A 19,131-nucleotide genomic window follows, 5' to 3' on the forward strand; every position below is an offset into this window, starting at 1 on the left:
CGGGACAATGCCAGCCGCAGGTGGGACAGTGGGACAGGACCCGAAAATCGGGACTGTCCCGCTGAAATCGTGACACTTGGGAGGTATGCTCTTCTGACACCATGTAGATGTGTGTGGTAACTGAATCACAAACACACGTGCTGCAAGGATGTAACACAGGTCTTTACTCAGCATGAGGCAGACACCAAGTGGAAGTAACAGGAGAACAACAGGAAGTGAGTGCCCTCAGCAAGACTACATCTCCCAGAATGCAGGGCATACATCTACAGGAGTAGTGAGTACTTTGTGTGTTAGAGAAGGGAAGGAGTAGGCCCAGTAGTGTAGAGAGGTGTCTAAGTCTTGTGGTGCCGGGCAAGGCAGGTGTCTGGCTGTGATGGTGGGCTCAGCAGAGGTCTGCCTGGGATGGTCATCTGGAACCAGTTGCAGGCTCCCGCCCGTCACTACCCGGTCTCCCAATGTCCGGCCTGCTGGTTACTAGGTGAGGGGTCTCTGCTTCAAGTTCCCACTTCTCTTCTGCCGGAGGGCACACTAGTGTGGGCGCAGCAGCGTTGCCGCACTCAGTCACCCCTCTGGTCTGCCGGCTGCTCTTGCTGGGTTGCGCTGCTGGCCTGACCAACACCTCGGCGCTCAGCCGCCATCACTCTCTCTCTCCGCTGCTCCCCGACTTCTGGTCCCGGCACAGGCCGAGTCGTCCACACAGCAGCTCTTCTCCTCTCCTCCACGCGGCAGCTCTCTTCCTTCTCGCACGGCAGGCTCCTCTGACGTCACCCCCTCTCCTTCGCGCCCTCCTCCTGTCACTCAAAACAGGGTCAGATCCAGGAGGCTGCACCCATCACGGCACCAACATGCGCCTCCAGCGTGCTGTCGGGTCCTCCTATTTTATGAGTGGGTTGCCTAGCAACCCCCTAGCGTTGGATCCCTACAGGATGCCTTGGGACAAACAAGGTACCCTAGGCTGGGGTGCCACATATGCACAAACGGCCATTTAGTGAGCGTGCTAAGACAAACGCTGGGAGTGTCTGGGAAAATGCTAGGCGTGATTGAGAGTTCTAGGGGAGGGTGTGTGATATCAGCTACAGGCCGGATATGCCTTTATGCAGAGCACTGCCGATTAAGTCCAGGGCTACGATGTGACAGAGATGATTGTGCCGAGTGTAAAAATCATTTGATAGCGAGCCTGCTAATGTACTCCCCTTCTCCACATACATGTAACTTTCTTGGGTGCCTGACGGGGACCCGACAGTCGGGATCCCGACAGTCATTTACCCGACCTGGTTGGGTGTAAGCAGAGCCCCAACAACCATTAAGCTGATGCACGCCCCAAACATCATTAAATATTTAGATGTTAGGATCACACACAGACACTCACACTGTGCTCTCTGAAATGGTCGACATACCCAAGGTCGACATTTGCAAAAAGGTCAACAGGATCTTATGTTCAACATAGAGTGTGAGATTTAACGAAGTGTGATCTTATCGCCCTTTCCGAAATCGCACCAAATCGCACTTTTTAAAATCGCATTATTGGGCTGATTTTCGCATATTTAATGAGATGCGAATTTTTGCGGCAAAAAAGTGCGATATGGTGCGATTTTTAGTCATGAAAATGTGCACATTTTCAGACGTGCGGTTTTGTTTGGGGGGGGGGGGGGGGGGGAGCCGGTCCTTGTTTCATAAAATCACGGGGCAAAACAAATAGGGGTCCCCAGGATTTTATAAAACCAGCACCAGGCTCAAGGGCCGGTCCTGGTTCCCAAAATACGGCTGACAAAATGAGTAGGGGTCCCCCGTATTTCAAGGGGGGGGAGTGCTAGCCCCGCCCACCAGCCAATTATGGTCTGGCATTGGGTTTTCCTGGACCATGATTTGTTGGTGAAATTAAATCAAGAAAGGTGAGTTTGAATGTATGGGCTCTGTATGCAATAAATGTGTACTGTAAGTGTGTGTGTGTGTGTTTTTTAACTATTTGTACTGTTGGGGGACTACTAGTCCCAAGGGGCCCTTTATTGCCCCACTTGCTGGGACTCATAGTTCCACAGCAATATACAATAGGATTCGTTCTATTTTTTACACCATTTTATCAGCTCGATGCCCACAGCCCAGGGGCATCGAGGACAGCCCCGGGCTTCAGCATGGGCAGGTAAGTTTTGGAGTGGGGGACCCCTTCTTTGGGGGGGTCCCCACTTCCCCAGGACCCCTGCCCATGCTGACCGGTCAGGGGGAGAATGCTTTGCCTGGGGGGACTTGTATAAAAAGTCTCCCCCGGCTGTGGCATTACCCTGCTGGCTGGTTGGGCCCAGTGCTGGTTCTTGAAATACGGGGGCCCCCTACTCATTTTGTCCCCCGTATTTTGGGAACCAGGACCGTCCCTTAAGCCTGGTGCTGGTTTTATAAAATCCTGGGGGACCCTATTTGTTTTGCCCCGTGATTTTATGAAACCAGGACCGGCTCTTTGTACCCGGGGCTGGTTATGCTCAGGAGGGGGACCCCCCCCCAACAAAACATCCCACGGACGGGACACCCCCCGGACCGGACACCACAAGCTCCAGACTGCAGATTTTGATGTCCGGGGTTTAGTCGGGGTCCGGTTTTCACATAGTCCCAGAGTTCTGTGCACAGAGCTGACGACCTTTCACAGAGATGCAATTACTCAAAGACAGAACTCGGAACAGACAAAATAATTCTTCCAATTACATCACTGCACACTACACACATTTTGACTGTCAAAAGATGTGAGTTTAGCATTAAAATAACAATGTGCGGGGATGCAGGCGGCAGATCCAGTCTTTCTGGCTGAGTGATACATCTCAGTAGATGACCTTCTTGACACTTAGGGCCTTATTTTGGTTCACTCTTTCTGACAAAATACTTCTTAGATGGACAAAACCATGTGCACTGCAGGGGGGCAGATGTAACATGTGCAGAGATAATTAGATTTGGGTGAGTAATTTTGTTTCTGTGCAGGGAAAATACTGGCTGCTTTATTTTTACACTTCAATATAGATCTCACTTTGAAGTAAAACCCCACCCAAATCTAACTCTCTCTGCACATTTTGCATATGCTCCCCTGCAGTGCACATGCCTGCTTGTCACAAACCCTATTGTATGTATTAAATGTCTAATGCTGCCACTCACCTCTATGGGGGGGATTCAAGTGTTTTCTGCAGTAAAATATGTGAGGCCGCGATGGTTGGATCTGCTGTGAATCGCATTGCAGCAGCAACTCCTACTGCAAAATGCCACCTGACCTCCATCTACAAAATCTACAAGAGGTGAGACCCACAAACTCAGCAAAGTTGGCTAGGGACCTGGTTGGGTGTAAGCAGAGCCCCAACAACCATTAAGCTGATTGGGCTGCAGCATAGGCCTACGGGAGTTGGGGAGGGCAAACACAGTTGGCAGTCGGGGAATAAAATGAAGTTTTGCTTCATTACATGTTGGCGGTGGCAGCACAGTTTAATTACAGGAGCTTGTGAGTTTCCAGCTTTCCTTGTGTAGTATTGAGGGAAGTGCTCAGAAAGGGACTTCCATGTGGCTCTGCCAATGTGCCCAGGTAACTATATACATTGCGCTACAGTGACATCTGAGTAGCCTGAGAGGTGCATGCGAATTTCCTGGGAGTGCTAGCCCCGCCCACCAGCCAATCATGGTCCGGCATTGGGATTTTCCTGGACCATGATTTGCTGGTGAAATTAAATCAAGAAAGGTGAGTTTGAATGTATGGGCTCTGTATGCAATAAAGGTGTACTGTAAGTGTGTGTGTGTGTGTGTGTGTGTGTGTGTGTGTGTGTGTGTGTGTGTGTCATAGTTGCCTACCCTCCTGCATTCTGCAGGAGACTCCCTGAAATAGCAGCAATCTCCCTCTCTCCCTCATAAGTCTAGCAATCTCCCTCATTTCACCTAGCCCACATTACACTGTCACATTTTTTGGGGGGAAAAAGGAATGAGAGACAGATACATTTACATTGAATCCCAGCACATTACCCAGTATAGTAGCTCTTACTAACTGCTTTGGGGCTCATCCACATTTGAATAGAAGTCATTTGAAAAGATTCCTCTTAGACGTAGCAGTACACACCCACGCCTCTAGGTGCCAGGTCAAGAATCTCTTTTCATAATCTCTCCATATATAGAAGTAGACAGGCCCTGTGGGTGGAGCATGACACGCCCCTTCAAAGGGGCACTGTGCAAAATTCTACTACAAACCATAATCTCCCTGAAACTAGTTTTCAAAAGTAGGCAAGTATGGTGTGTGTGTGTGTGTGTGTGTGTGTTTTTTTTAACTATTTGTACTGTTGGGGGACTACTAGTCCCAGGGGGCCCTTTATTGCCTTGCATGCTGGGACTTGTGGTTCTCCATGTCCCTGCATGCGGTGCAGGCTTGCTTGGACTCATAGTTCCACAGCAATATACAATAGGATTCTTTTTATTTTTTACACCATTTTATCAGCTCGATGCCCACCGCCCAGGGGCATCGAAGACAGCCCCGGGCTTCAGCATAGGCAGGTAAGTTTTGGAGTGGGGGGGTCCCCACTTCCCCAGAACCCCTGCCCATGCTGACCGGTCAGGGGGAGAATGCTTTGACTTGTATAAAAAGTCTCCCCCCGGCAGTGGCATTACCCTGCTGGCTGGTTGGGCCCGTGCTGGTTCTTGAAATACGGGGGACCCTTACTCATTTTGTCCCCCGTATTTTGGGAACCAGGACCGGCCCTTGAGCCTGGTGCTGGTTTTATAAAATCCTGGGGACCCCTATTTGTTTTGCTCCGTGATTTTATGAAACCAGGACCGGCTCTTTGAACCCGAGGCTGGTTATGCTCAGGAGGGGGGACCCCACACTGTTTTTTGTTTGTTTTAACTCTCTTTTTTTACACCAGAACCATGCACAGGTCACAATGATCTGTGCATGGTTCAGACAAATTCGCCAGTCAGAACCTGGTCTATTTGTTTGGCGATTTTTAGTAACTTTACAAAAAATCTCATTCCCATTAAATAGCCGATTTTTAGACTTTTTAATGGGAAAACATCTAGATGCGATATTTGATACAGTAGTTTCCCGCAAATCGCACCCTAATATATATGCGATTTTTGGAAAATGTGTGAAAACCGGAAAAAAAAATCGCCAAAAAAAAAAACACACCCTAATAAATTTCACCCAGAGACGGTCAACATGAATAAGTTTCACATGAGTTTTTCATGTGGAACATGTCTATGTCGACCATAAACTTATGTCAACCTTTTGTCAACGTTGACCTTGCATATGTCGACCATTTCATGGTGTTGACTTAACCTAGACTTTGTCTACCACTTATACTGTAACCAAGGAGGATTGGGTAATCAGGATAAGCCGTAGGAAATATGAGCAGATTAATGAGAACGCACCATAGTTTCTGGCCACTACAATACAGGTTTTATGGGTATCCCTACTTGGTGCTGAAAAAAGGTCATGGCTTCGCTGTAATGCCTCGGCCGCATGCCACTCCCCCGTTTCTCCAGCACTGTGAGGCATGGCCAGCAAAATGCGAAAAACTCACATCGACTTATTTAACGTCGACCTTTCCCATGTTGACCTATTGTATGTCTTGACCATGTCAACCCAAGTTATGTAGACCTTTTTCATGTGTTGACGTATGGCCTATCGACCAATAGTGGTCGACCTATTGACTGTTCACCTATTTACTGTTGATGTGCCGACTGTAAGTCCCCCCCCCACCCCACCCCACCCCACTGCAGGACACTGCTGCCTGTGGGTGGGATGCAGGACAGTCACAAAAAAAATTGTGACTGTCCCATGAAAATATGCTACCCTCCCGGAAGTCTTACACACCCTCAGCCACAGAGATGATGCCAGTAGGGCTATGGGGAGGGGGCAGGGCTAAAATGACGCAAATCAGGGAGGCAGTTGGAAGTCCCCCCTTCAACTTTCTGCTCTGATTAGCAGAGCAGCGGGGAATATACGCTATGGGCACAGTGTCTATTCACTGAGATAGAGTGCTGGCCATACCCCAACAGCCACGGAAATGGAGTGGCTTTGTGGTTGCGGACCCTGCCAGGAAGCCACGCCCCTTTGTTTGAGTTCCACCTTAAAATCATACTTGCCTACCTGACCCTCTCCTTCAGGGAGAAAATGTTCTGTTCCTGGACTTCCCTGGTAATGTAGGATTGCCATCACCTGTGGTGAAACACCTTTACCTAGCTCCCCACAGGTGATGGCAATCCTACATTACCAGGGAAGTCCAGGAGCAGAGCATTTTCTCCCGCATGGAGAGGGTCAGGTAGGCAAGTATGCTTAAAATATGATAAAGTTGGGAGGTGTAAGTACATACCCTCCAACATGACCCATTCCATTCGGTACACAATGCTCTGTTCCTGGACTTCCCTGGTAATGTAGGATTGCCATCACCTGTGTTGAAACACCCTTCTCTTCAATTACCTAGTTCCACACAGGTGCTGGCAATCATACATTACCAGGGACGTCCAGGAACAGAGCATTGTGTACCGAATGGAATGGGTCATGTTGGAGGGTATGTAAGTATGCTCCACCCTTCTCTGGAAGCCCCCTCCTGCAAATCCTGTGTTTTCCCCTGCAGTTGATTAAATCAAACAGACTGAGGTACTAATTAAGTTACCTTTACTCAATCATGGATATCCTGAAAACCTGGACTGTAATGAGTTTGGGAAACTGTGGTATATTGTTTATTAGTACGGCATTTCCTCACAACTGAGAATACCTGATGGCTTTGGAAACCAGATCCTGCGCACATTAATATTCTACTGGAATGCCTTAAACCCAACAGACATTTGCTTTATTGCATACTTGCCTACCTGACCCTCCCCATGCGGGAGAAAATGCTCTGTTCCTGGACTTCCCTGGTAATGTCTGATTGCCATCACCTTTACCTAGCTCCCCACAGGTGATGGCAATTATACATTACCAGGGACAGAGCATTTTCTTCATGAAGGAGAGGGTCATGTAGGCAAGTATGCAGTGGCGTAACTAGATACATGTGGGCCCCATAGCAAAAGTTTGTAAGGGCCACTATACATCAACTAATGCTGAAACATGTATATAGCACATGATACTTTGACAGGCAAAGTGGGCCCCTCTCAGCTCTGGGCCCCATAGCAGCTGCACCCCCTGCAGCTATGGTAGTTACGCCCTTGCAAGTATGCTTTATTGTCACATGTCACATTGACTTCCTGCAGAGAAAGACAGCAGGTTAACAGTTAACAATTACAGACTCACACACACAGAAGGGAAAGGTCATATATCTAGCCAGTCATTCAGCACAGAAGAAGGCAGTAACAGGCAGAGGCAAGTCCAGAGGGGCACAGAAGAAAGCAGCTATGGCTGAGTTTAAGGTTCTCTCCGTCCTGGTGACTGGATCAAGCAGGGGGATAGGATATGAATTTGTGCAGCAATTTCTGACGAGTCAAAATCCTCCAGAAAAGATCTTTGCTACCTGCCGGGATCCAGAAGGGCCACAGAGCCAGGTAAGGATGGAGCTAATTATAATTGTGGATTATCTATTGCTCCCATCTTATTGTTTGGTTGTGATTGCTGGTGTTTCCATAAAATCTGTACATTTCTGTTATATGTATAAATGAGACACATATATATGCATATACCGTATATATGTGTTCAACAACTGAAATTCCTTGTTATATCTGTCTATACTCCTCTGCTTCGTGCACTGCTTACCCAGCTCTGCATTTAGCGAGGATGGGACTTATATAATATCGCTGAGGAAAATAATGGGTATTTTTGTGGTGCGTCATTATCCATGTCAGCCCCTGGTATTAAGCTGTATTAGAGAGACATCCATTTACTGTATGAGTGTTTGTCTGGGTCTGAATAGAATTGTGGAACCAGCAAATAGAAATGCAATTATCCTTTTACATGACCTATAAATTTTGCGCCCCCACCCAAAAATTTCTGGTGTGTCTCTGCCCTCCAGTTTACCACAAGTCTCAGCATGCCCTGCCAGACAGAGGTTTAACAATCTACAACCATTGGAGAATACAGATTATTTCGCCCTGCTGTAGACAGTCTTTATTAATATCTTGTCACCACTTGTAGCAGTGGTTTCCTAACTGGGTGTATCCGTGCACTTGCAGAGGTGTCTTGAGTAAGGCGCCTATTAAATTATGTTGTTGTTAACTCATACCATTACTTAACTCTTATGCCTAGAAATAAATGACACAAACACCTAATCTAAAAATAACGACACTGACACCAACTGCGTAAGGTTAAAAGGTCATAGTTGTTTATTTAAGTGGTATGACCCCTGTTTGTATAAGGGATGGCAAAGAAAGCGCTTGAGACCAGCACCATAAACGCGGTGTTGCCATGGTAGCGACCTCAGCGCCCGCCAATGGCCACACCCCCTTCTTGTGGGTACAGCCTGCGCTGTGACGGACATACCGCCCCCTTCTATTGCATGACGTGGACCTTCCATGAAGGCCAACACCCCCAGCTGGAACTGGGGACTCGCCCGCCTTCTTGGCAAAGGGGGGGCAATACCGCACAGAGATCACCTGACACCCCACCTGCTTGCTGGTCGAGAGCGCCTTCTCGCCACAGCCTGTGTTACAAAGACCCCGCAGGGTCACCACGCGTAACCAGGCCCCGCCATCCCAAACAAATAACAACCTACGCTAAACTAACCTGAACTAGAGAAAAAATCCTACAAAAACACTGCTATACCTGAGTCAGGAAGATGTACGCCATCTGGCCTGTACAAACCCACAGAGTCCTTAACAATAGTAGCATGTCTAACCGCTGTGCCGCCCCGAGCCACAACATGCCTAGACACCGCATGGTTCAACTTCCTCATGGCCCTCTCGATTGCGGACACATTCCGGCAACCCCGCCAGTTAACGCGGGAATTATGTCGGACCCCACAATCCTCACCGGGCCAGAGGTCTGCCAGACGCACAAAGTCTGTCTTAATCTTGATGGTGAGCTCAATGCCCGTCCTCTTGACCAGGTCCTTGCCACCTAAATGAATCACCAGAACATCGGGGCGGCCCCACTTACGGGCTTTGGCGGATAACAGCTCCCATAGACTATCCCAAAGAAAACCCATGACTCCAAACCAGCTAACAGCGAGTGCCTTCTCCAGAACAGGAGCACTGGAGGCTAGTGGGTGCCTAGCAGCCCAAAAAATAAAAGTGCCCTACGAACCAAACCCTACCCAGAGCCATATCGGAAGGGGGAGGGGCTGCAAAAAGAGAAAACCTAGTGGTTAACATCATGATATACTTTTAACACAACAAAATGCATACTACGGCCCAAGTAAAGGTGAAAAACTTAAAAAACCCTTCTGTGAACTTTAGGGGACAGACAATTGAATTAGTCCACAATGAAGGAAAAAGTAAAAAATTCCCTTCACACCGTCGATTCCGGAACGCTAGTCATTCCAGAACCGATTGTAAACAATCGTTTTTGAGCCGGCGCAACAGGCGCTTGAACTACAACTTATCTAACTTATCTATTCTTACATAACTCTTATAAGCGGAGGATTTCAACCTGCCAACTGCCTGAATGGCAGAAGGTGATAATCCTGCCGCTGCTGCGCAAGTAGCAGCCCCAATTCGAAACGAATGCGTTCCGAAATCCTGCTCCCGCAGACCCAATTCTACCAAACATTGCCGAAACACAGCCGCAAACTGGAATCGGGTCAGCGGTAGCCCATCAACGTGCGCCAAAAACTGCAAGGCGGCCTCTGGTCTGCGGGAGCTATATTCCTTAGCTAAGGAAACCGGACACACGGCCGCTTCAGCCTGTGCGTTAAGGGTAACCCAGTGGCCCCTGCCCATCTGATCCGTTTTGGACCGCTTAATCTCGCATAGCACTTGTCCTTCACGGAATACTACATCCTCCCCTAGGATGCCAGTGCGGGAGAGTTTGCTGGCTGCCACCAGCTCGCTGATGCGAAAAGCGCCATGAAACGCAAATGTAAATGCAACCTTAAACAGTGCAACTCCGTATTCGCTCTCAGCAACCTTAGCCAAACAACCCCCCAGGTCCCCCAGCATACTCATGTCTATGGGTTTGCGTGAATCCGGTGGAACCGGACGCACCCATGTCCAACCCTTCATGGCTTTGGACAATACAAAAAACCTTGTGGGGCAAATAGAAAGCGATGCCTGCCAACGCCGCCGCCATAGCCGACCTTGGCCTGCCCCGCCTATGGTGACCCTAAACAAAAGCGAGTACCCGGTCCTCGACCGACTTACCGCTAGCCTCGGGGGAGCCCTGAAACTCCACCCAGTCCTGCCATGCAGCCCCATAAGTTCTACTAGTGGAAGGGGCCAAGGACAGAAAAGCCAGGTCTGTCATGCCGGCTCTATGACCTGCCACACAAAAGGGGAACAATTAAGCCCAAGTGGCGAAGCCTTGGGGGCCAACTCGCGAAACCTCGCGAACTTAAACCTCGAAAGGGCATCCGCTATGTTGTTATCCATCCCCGGGACATGCCTGGCCCTGAACTGTATGTTATGCCGTAAGCAGAGCAGAACTAAGTGCCGTAGCAGACGCAAAACCTTGGGGGAAGCCGCCCTCTGATTATTAATGGCATGCACCACCCCAAGGTTATCACACCAGAACACTATGTTCTGGTTAGCTAGCTGGGAGCACCTTTTTCAGCTCTGCAGAAACTATAATCTGACTGTGTGATGAGGGTGCCTAACACCCGCCGTGGACCTTTCTAGCTTACGGCAAAACACCCTACCCATCGGGATAATGCGACATGCAAAATTTGAAAGAGCCCAGTAAAGATTGTATGAGCTGCAACCTGACTCTCTTCTTTTCCCTGCATTCAGTAATGAGAGACTGCAGCTTGCAAACCTTGTCCTCAGGGAGCCGGCAGCAACCTGCTGCAGTGTCTATCTCAATGCCCAGATAAGACAGAACCGTGGCAGGGCCCTCCGTCTTATCTGCGGCAATGGGGACCCCTAAAAACGCCAAGACATTGATGGCGGATGCCAGGATGTTTGCACACGTGCCCTGCCCGCCTGGCCCCACAAAGAAAAAAAATCATCTAAATAATGTGCCACGCCACTATAGCCTGTGACGTCATGAATGTACCAGTGTAGAAAGGAACTGAATTTCTCAAAGTAGGAGCAGGATACAGAGCACCCCATGGGCAAACACTTGTCAATAAAGATACCCCCGTCTCAATGGAAACCCATGAACCTGAAGGACTCTAGGTGTAGGGGGAGGAGCCTGAAAGCCGACTCTATGTCCGATTTAGCCACTAGGGCTCCACTGCCAAAGCCCCGGACCATGCCTAGAACCTCATCGAAAAATGGGTAGTGGACGCTACAATGTTGCTCGGGGATGGCGTCATTGATGGACGCCCCGTGGGGTTAAGAAAGGTGCTGAATCAGTCTATATTTGCCCGGGGTTTTCTTCGGGACCACCCCCAGAGGGGAGAAACAAATCCCACCAGCGGGTCAGACTGGGAAAGGCCCCGCCATACTGCCCCATTAGATTCTCTGCCAGCACCTTTTGTCTCGCCACCTCAGACTGCCAGTGCCGACCCCGCCCTGATCTGCATTGCTTGCGGCAGGTCTATAAAATTTTTAGGGTGACCTGCCCCACATAAACTACACTTGCCCCTTGGTCACACTTGCCGTCATGAAAGGCGAAGCACTTCTCTTTGCTGCCGGATCTCACCCCGGGTTTCCCCCTTGTAAAGGGCTTCTTGCCTGGAGGCTACACCGAAGGCTGGCCCCTACCTATGATCTCAGCTGAATGTCAACGTGTTTGCACCCTTTAAGATGGGTTTGGACCCCTCGTGAGTATGACAACACTTTACATTGGCATCACGCCATGCGCTGTCCTTGTCATTATGAACGTGACGTTAACCGGGAACAAGTAACGTAGTATGTTCACGAGTTCATTGGGCCTGGTGCTGAGGTAACACAAGGCTAGTAACAGGCAACCCCCTTTCAGCCAATTGCTAAAACCCTGGGAAGCGAAATCACCCTTGGCTGAGGACCGTCTGGCCTTGCAAAGTCCTTTCCCGCATATGTGGTTAGTGTGAAAAGGTCTACTGGCCCCTCCTAATTATGTATTTTGACCCCCCTTAACCTGATGGGGCCCTCCCACTCTGGGTGCACTTGGACCCCCAACCTGCTTAGCTACAGCGCGCGCCACCAACCTCGCAAATTCGTGCGGGCGCTAGGGGGACCCAAATTTCCAGCTGCTAGCGGAAGAGTGTAAAGGGGATGCTGCACACACAAAAAATTCAGTGTTCTCTCCACCAATGGAGGAGCCTCCGTGCTCGTCAGCAGACGTAGCCAGGATTTCAGATTCGGCTGAAGGTAAAGCAGCCGGCATGCCGGATCCACGCTTTGCGCGGTCGGCACCCTCGGCCGCCGGGTGAGTCAGGGATGTCCCCTTGCTTGACATGGCCGCTGTGGGGAGTGCCCGCAGCTGCCGGGATGCTGCTGCTGCATGCGAGGTGTCAAGCACACTTCTCCATGATGATCTTCTGAATCTCCCATCTGACCCCAGTCCTGCCACCGGCTCTTATTCCGATGGTGCAGGACCCGAGGCCACTGTGTCTGCGACGGCGGATGGCAAAACCACTTCAGCATTCCCAGAGCTATGGCTGTTAACTTCTCCGACCGCCACGACCGGCGCAGGTCTGTTGCCAGCCGCACTTGCTGCAGGAGGCGTCCAATGCCTAATCGACTCAGGCGTGTCACGAGAGGCCCCTTGTCCAGTACCCCTGGAGGATCCGCTGGCAACTGCTTCCAGTAAGGCACCTGAAGAGAGCTCGGGAGACAAATGCAATGTATTAATTTCCATGCCTGGTCGAGAGATCACCCATTGATCGCCCCCATGAAACCGCCCTCCGACACACTCTCCGCATGAGGCACCGAGGACCGTGGGGTGGGAGAACTGGTTTGAGAACCCCTGACCTCATTGCAGTGGGGCAGTAATGCTAACCATTACACCATCCGTGATGCCCGGATGTGAAAAAGGGGTGTGGGTACCCTCCCCCTGGGTGAAACTGGGAATAACCCGAGTGCCACTGGGTGGCGGGCAGCGGCGAAAAGGCCAGCATGGACCGCACAGGGCCCCCGAGGGGCCCCTCGCTCTGCTGGAAGCATGGGAAACCCTGGGCAGGACCCCATGGGAGCTGGCGTCCAACATGGTGTTGGGAGGGGTGGATCCCTGCTGGTCATAAGGGTACGGCGTGGTAAAAAGACCGCAACAACTTTCCTTGCTGACCAGGAGTAGGCTGCATAAAGGCCGGTAACCTGGACCCCCAAAAGGGGACACCAACCATGGAGCCCGCTACCGCTGGTGATCCTGACCCAGGCAAACTGCTTGGGAAACTGGGAACTTGCCGCGGCCGGGAGGCCATGCATGCTTCTTGGTGTTAACGTGGTGGGAAGATCGCCAGTTGGGGGAGACAGAGAGGCCCCCATGCTGCCGTGTATGGCCAGCACAGGGCCTGCCAGTAATGGTATAGCCCCCCCTGGACGCCCCACTTGTGATGTGCAGCAACAGGCTGCCCACCAGCGTACCCCCCCTAGGGGAACCTAAGCCCCTTGTAAGCCTGCAATGCCTCATTTGGGCGTGACTGTGCGGGCGCTGTGTATCCTGGCGTGCCAGGACCTTTCCCGCTGCATGTGAACTAGCAGGGGGTCCTCAGAAACGGCGGGCGCAAGCAGCGCCTCCGCTGGTGTGCTTGGCATCCCCCCTGCAGCAGGTGCGCCATCCCTGTTCCCGGACGCGCTACTCGTGTCCTGAGACCAAAAGCGCCGCCCACCGCCGCCATAGAAACATAGAATTTGACGACAGATAAGAACCACTTGGCCCATCTAGTCTGCCCCTTTTTTTAAACCTGTTACCTCAAACCATATTTGATCCTTATTTTTTTGTAAGGATATCAATATGCTTATCCCAAGCATGTTTAAATTGTACTACTGTATTTGCGTCTACCACCTCTGTTGGGAAGCTATTTCACTTATCTACTACTCTTTCTGTGAAAAAATTCTTCCTCACATTTCTCCTGAATCTTCCTCCCTCTAGTTTCAGTGCATGTCCTCACAGCGGCAGCTGCAGGGGTGGACGCCGACTGCTCGTGGGAGCCTGGACTGGGGACCTTGTAAGTGCTGGAGGCGGGGGAGACAGAATACCTAGCTCCTGACGACTCCCTCCCCCCGCCACGTGCAGATACAGTAGCCAGCTGGCGGGAGGCATCGGCGCCAGCAGGGGGGGGGAGCGGTGCGCTCAGGTCGCCCGGACCCACTGTAGCAGCAGAGGGAAGTGCTAAAGGAGGAGCACAATGAAATGGGGGATTCAGAAGGGTAGATGCAAAAACAAAGAACTTGCACTTATCTGCTGCCTGTGACCAGATCCAGACTCAAAGAGGCTCACTTCCTGTCTCTGATCACTGATATAACCCTCTCTGGCTGCCGCCCTCCTGCTACCTGATTGGCAGAACTAACTGCCACTCCACTACTTTTTCCATAGGGCTTTACAAAGATGCTTCTGCTGTACATTGCTTGTGGACAACAAATTCACAGGCTCTTAACTTCCCTCCAGCCTATGCGGCCCTCGCTCTGTCTTGGAGGTCCAGGACCAGGGGTAAAAGTGAGGGGGAACGGGGTGGAACTGAGTTTAGGTGGCATAGAGAAATAACTCCCCCCCCCCCCCCCCCATGACCACTTTATGCCCTGTCCAGGACCAATTCAATTTAGTTTGGGAACCACTGGCATAAATGATTGATGATGATACTAATAATAATACACTAATTTGCCTGTTTGCCTCTGTATGATGTCAGCACTGAGGTCATTGGTTCAATTCCCACCATGGCTCCAACTAGGGATGACCATCGATGATTTGAAATCATTGATGGTTCATGGCCGATGTTGAATACTTTTGCCATCGATGGGGGAGAACCAGATGGTTCCCCTCCGTCGATGGAATAGCAAAACAATGTTTTGCTTACTATTTTTTTTTTTTTTTTTTTTTAAATGCCAGGACACGGAGCATAGCTCCGCCCCCCCCCCCCCCGACACCCACAAAGCCCTGCCCCTGTGTTTTGATTGACCCACAGGCCAATCAATCAAATACAATGGATGACCATCGATATGTAAAAATATTGATGGTCATCCATTGCATAGTTAAGCACTATCGATGGCCAGTTGCAGAATTGCCATCAATGGCAACGATGGCCATCCCTAGCTCCAACTCTGTGGCATTTTTATATTCTCCCCATGCTTGTCTGAGTTTCCTCCCACAATCCAAATATATACTGGTAGGTTAATTGGCTCCCAACAAGATTAACCCCAGAATGTCTGTGTGTGTTTACATGTGGTATGAAATAAAGGGGGTTATTCTGGTTGATTCGCAAGGCTGTGAATTCACAGCCTTGCGAGTCCACCAAACCCCGCTTTGCAAATGGGTGGTTGGCACCACCCATTCGCAAGGGCGACTCGCTTGCAGGGGATGGGAATGGGTGCACGCATATGTAAGGTAGCTCTGAGCATGATGTCAACTGTCTGCCCCATCATGGCCTCATTAGCATCTGCTATGCACATGCTAATGGGGCTGCCCAGCACCCTCACGCCCCTCTCCAGAAATGCGCACTAACAAAACATCGGTCCCAGTGCGAACACGAGCTAGCTGTGAACTGACCTGAATAAGGACCATAGAGTGTAAGCTCCATTGGGGCAGGGACTAATGTGAATATTCAACTATTCTCTGTAAAGCGCTGTGGAATTAGTGTTCCCTCCAGCATCCCAGGAGGGCAGGGTGCTGGAGAAAAAGGGGCACTTTGAACGCGGCGGGGCCTTCCCGCCGACTCCACGAATGTGGGTGTGGGCAGGCCCATCCATGACCTCACGAATGTGGTCACGGGCAGGCCCGCCAACAGCATGCATCTGGCCGGCAATGTCACGAATGTGGGCCGGCCCGCGCACCAAAGTGTCTTGCAGAAGCCGGCAGCGGGACAGACAGGCTGGGTTCTTTTGGCAGGGTGCCGCAAAACGGGCGGAGCGCGGTTTTCCCTTTAAAAATTGGGCAGGGCCCGTTGCCCCGCTAAAACAGCGTGAACACTAGGAATATGTGTGCGCTATATAAATAACTGCTAATAAAAAATAATTTCAGTTTCTAGGAATATTTTTGGATTTCATCAAGTTATCTTGAGGATGGAAGCCATGCATGAACACAAAATGTATCTGTTGTATAAATACATGAAATACACACAAATATATTTTATTTGTGCGTTAAACGAAGTTTGTGTACTATCTCAGGCACTATGGGCCTTATTTTGGTTCATTCTTTCTGACAAAATCCTTCTTAGATGGGCAAAACCATGTGCACTGCAGGTGGGGCAGATGTAACATGTGCAGAGAGAATTAGATTTGGGTGGGGTTTTACTTCAAAGTGAGATCTATATTGCAGTGTAAAAATAAAGCAGTCAGTATTTTTCCTGCACAGAAACAAAATTACTCACCCAAATCTAATTCTCTCTGCACATGTTACATCTGCCCCCCCTGCAGTGCACATGGTTTTGTCCATCTAAGAAGGATTTTGTCAGAAAGAATGAACCAAAATAAGGCCCTATATTAGAATGCTAAGTCGCTCTACACAAGAGTAGTGCCAGCCTGCTTCAAGTGCATCTGCGAACCTGAACAACTACAGGCCTGTAGCACTTACATTGGTGGTGATGAAGACGCTGAAACTGGCCCACTTTAAGTCTGCAGTTGGTCCCCTCCTCGATCCTCTACAGTTCGCATACAGGGCCAATAGATTAGTAGAGGATGCGGTGAACCTGGGTCTGCACCACATCTTGCAGCACGTGGACTCACCAGGTGGGTACGCGAGGATACTCTTGGTGGACTTCAGCTCAGCATTCAACCCCATCCTACCAGGCCTGCTGAAATTGAAGATGCTACAACTAGGCATTTTGGAAGCTCTGTTTCTGGGTGTTGAATTTCCTCATAGAGAGAGAGAGCAGAGAGTCAGGATGGGGAAATTCACTTCTGGAGCACGGTCCACCGGCACGGGAGCCCCCCAAGGATGTGTCCTCTCCTTTTCTGTTTATACCAATGACTGCACCTCCAGGCAAACGTCACTGAAGCTCTTCAAATTCGCGAATGACACCACGCTAATTGGACTGATCACAGAAGGTAATGAGAATGCCTACAGGGAAAGGCTAGTCACTTGGTGCATTGCTAACAACCTACAGTTGAGATGATCATAGACTTCAGGAAGAATTCCCCTATTCTCCCCCCCGCTAACGGTTGGAGGCAGTGTAGTAACGGTAGTGGAATCCTTCCGATTCCAAGGCTCCACAATTGCCAAGGACCTGAAGTGGAGGGACAACATCGACGGCACTGTGGGAAAAGCCCAGCAGAGATTGTTCTTCCTAGGCCAACTCAGGAAGTTGCCACAGGAACTCCTGATGCTCTTCTACTCTGTAATTATCCAATCCGTGATCTGTACCTCAATCATAGTCTGGTATGACTCCGCCTCAGCTTACGACAGGAATAGATTCCAGCGAACTGTGAGCAGCGGAAAAAAATCATTGGATCGGATCTCCCGGCGATTGAGGACATATATAGGTCATGGGTTACTTATCAGTGACCACTCCCACCCTGCTCATGACTTGTTCAGAAGGCTGCTGTCTAAGAGGCAGTACGGCTCGCAACTGGCGAGGACAGCCAGACACAGAAACTCAAGTCATCTATTCCACCCCATTGTGCTAATCTCGGCACTCAGCATAGAAACATAGAATTTGACGGCAGATAAGAACCACTTGGCCCATCTAGTCTGCCCCTTTTTTTAAACATGTTACCTCAAACCATATTTGATCCTTATTTTTTTGTAAGGATATCAATATGCTTATCCCAAGCATGTTTAAATTGTACTACTGTATTTGCGTCTACCACCTATGATGGTAGGCTATTCCACTTATCTACTAGTCTTTCCGTAAAAAAATTCTTCCTCACATTCCCCTGAATCTTCCTCCCTCTAGTTTCAGTGCATGTCCTCGTGTTCTGTTGCTCCTCTTCCTGTGAAGAATGTCTCCCACCTGTACCTTGTTAAAACCCTTGATATATTTGAAAGTTTCTATCATGTCCCCCCTTTTCCCTTCTCTGCTCTAAAGTATACATATTAAGATCTTTTAGTCTTTCCTGGTACGTTTTGTGATGTAGGCCATGCACCATTTTAGTTGCTCTTCTTTGTACAGTCTCTAATGTATTTATATCCTTCTGGAGATATGGCCTCCAGAACTGAACACAATACTCTAGGTGAGGTCGTACCAATGACCTATACAGTGGCATTATTACTTCTTTCTACTGCTGATACCTCTCCCTATGCAACCAAGCATCTGACTTGCCTTCTTCATTGCTTTGTTACATTGCCTACCTGCTTTTAAGTCCCCTGAAATAGTGACACCTAGATCCCTCTCTTCCTCAGTAGTTTCCATTATAGTGCCATTTATACTATATTGAGTCTTTGGATTTCTGAGACCCAAGTGCATGATTTTGCATTTTTTGTCATTAAACTGTAGTTGCCATTCTCTTGACCATTTCTCTAATCTACCTAGATCCTTAATCATTTGTTTTACCCCTCCTTGTGTGTCTACCCTGTTGCATACCTTTTGTGTCATCTGCAAAAAGGCACATTTTACCCTTAATTCCATTTGCAATATCACCAATAAAGATATTAAAAAGCACCGGTCCAAGTACAGATCCCTGGGGTACTCCACTTGTAACCTTTCCCTCCTTTGACTGTACTCCGTTTACTACAACTCTGTTTTCTGTCCTGCAACCATGCTCTTATCCATTTAACTATCTTAGAATCCAATCCCAAGCTTTAAAGTTTATTTAACAGTCTGCGATGTGGGACAGTGTCAAAAGCTTTACTAAAGTCTAGATAAGCTACATCTACAGCCCCACCTTGATCTATTACTTTAGTCACCCAGTCAAAAAAGTCAATAAGATTTGTTTGACATGATCTTCCCACTGTAAACCCATGCTGTTTTGGATCCTGTAAATTGCTGGTTTTGAGATATTCTACAACTCTTAAGAGTGTTTCCATCAATTTCCCTACTACTGATGTAAGGCTCACTGGTCGATAGTTGCTTACCTCTT

The 19,131-nt window shown here is 49.4% G+C and overlaps 1 protein-coding gene across 1 annotated transcript in view; it reads left to right on the forward strand.

The window, feature by feature from the left end:
- Positions 1–7,006: 7,006 nt before the first annotated feature.
- LOC146045129 (C-signal-like) overlaps positions 7,007–19,131 on the forward strand; it is a 30,180-nt gene continuing 18,055 nt past the window's right edge. The window contains exon 1 of the mRNA XM_083163816.1: positions 7,007–7,491. Within this exon, the coding sequence (XP_083019942.1) occupies positions 7,345–7,491 (147 nt within the window). The 5' untranslated portion in view covers positions 7,007–7,344. The remainder of the gene's footprint in view (positions 7,492–19,131) is intronic.

Source organism: Crinia signifera, chromosome 11 (genome assembly GCF_055691185.1).
Source record: "Crinia signifera chromosome 11, ASM5569118v1, whole genome shotgun sequence".
NCBI classification, from domain to species: domain Eukaryota; kingdom Metazoa; phylum Chordata; class Amphibia; order Anura; family Myobatrachidae; genus Crinia; species Crinia signifera.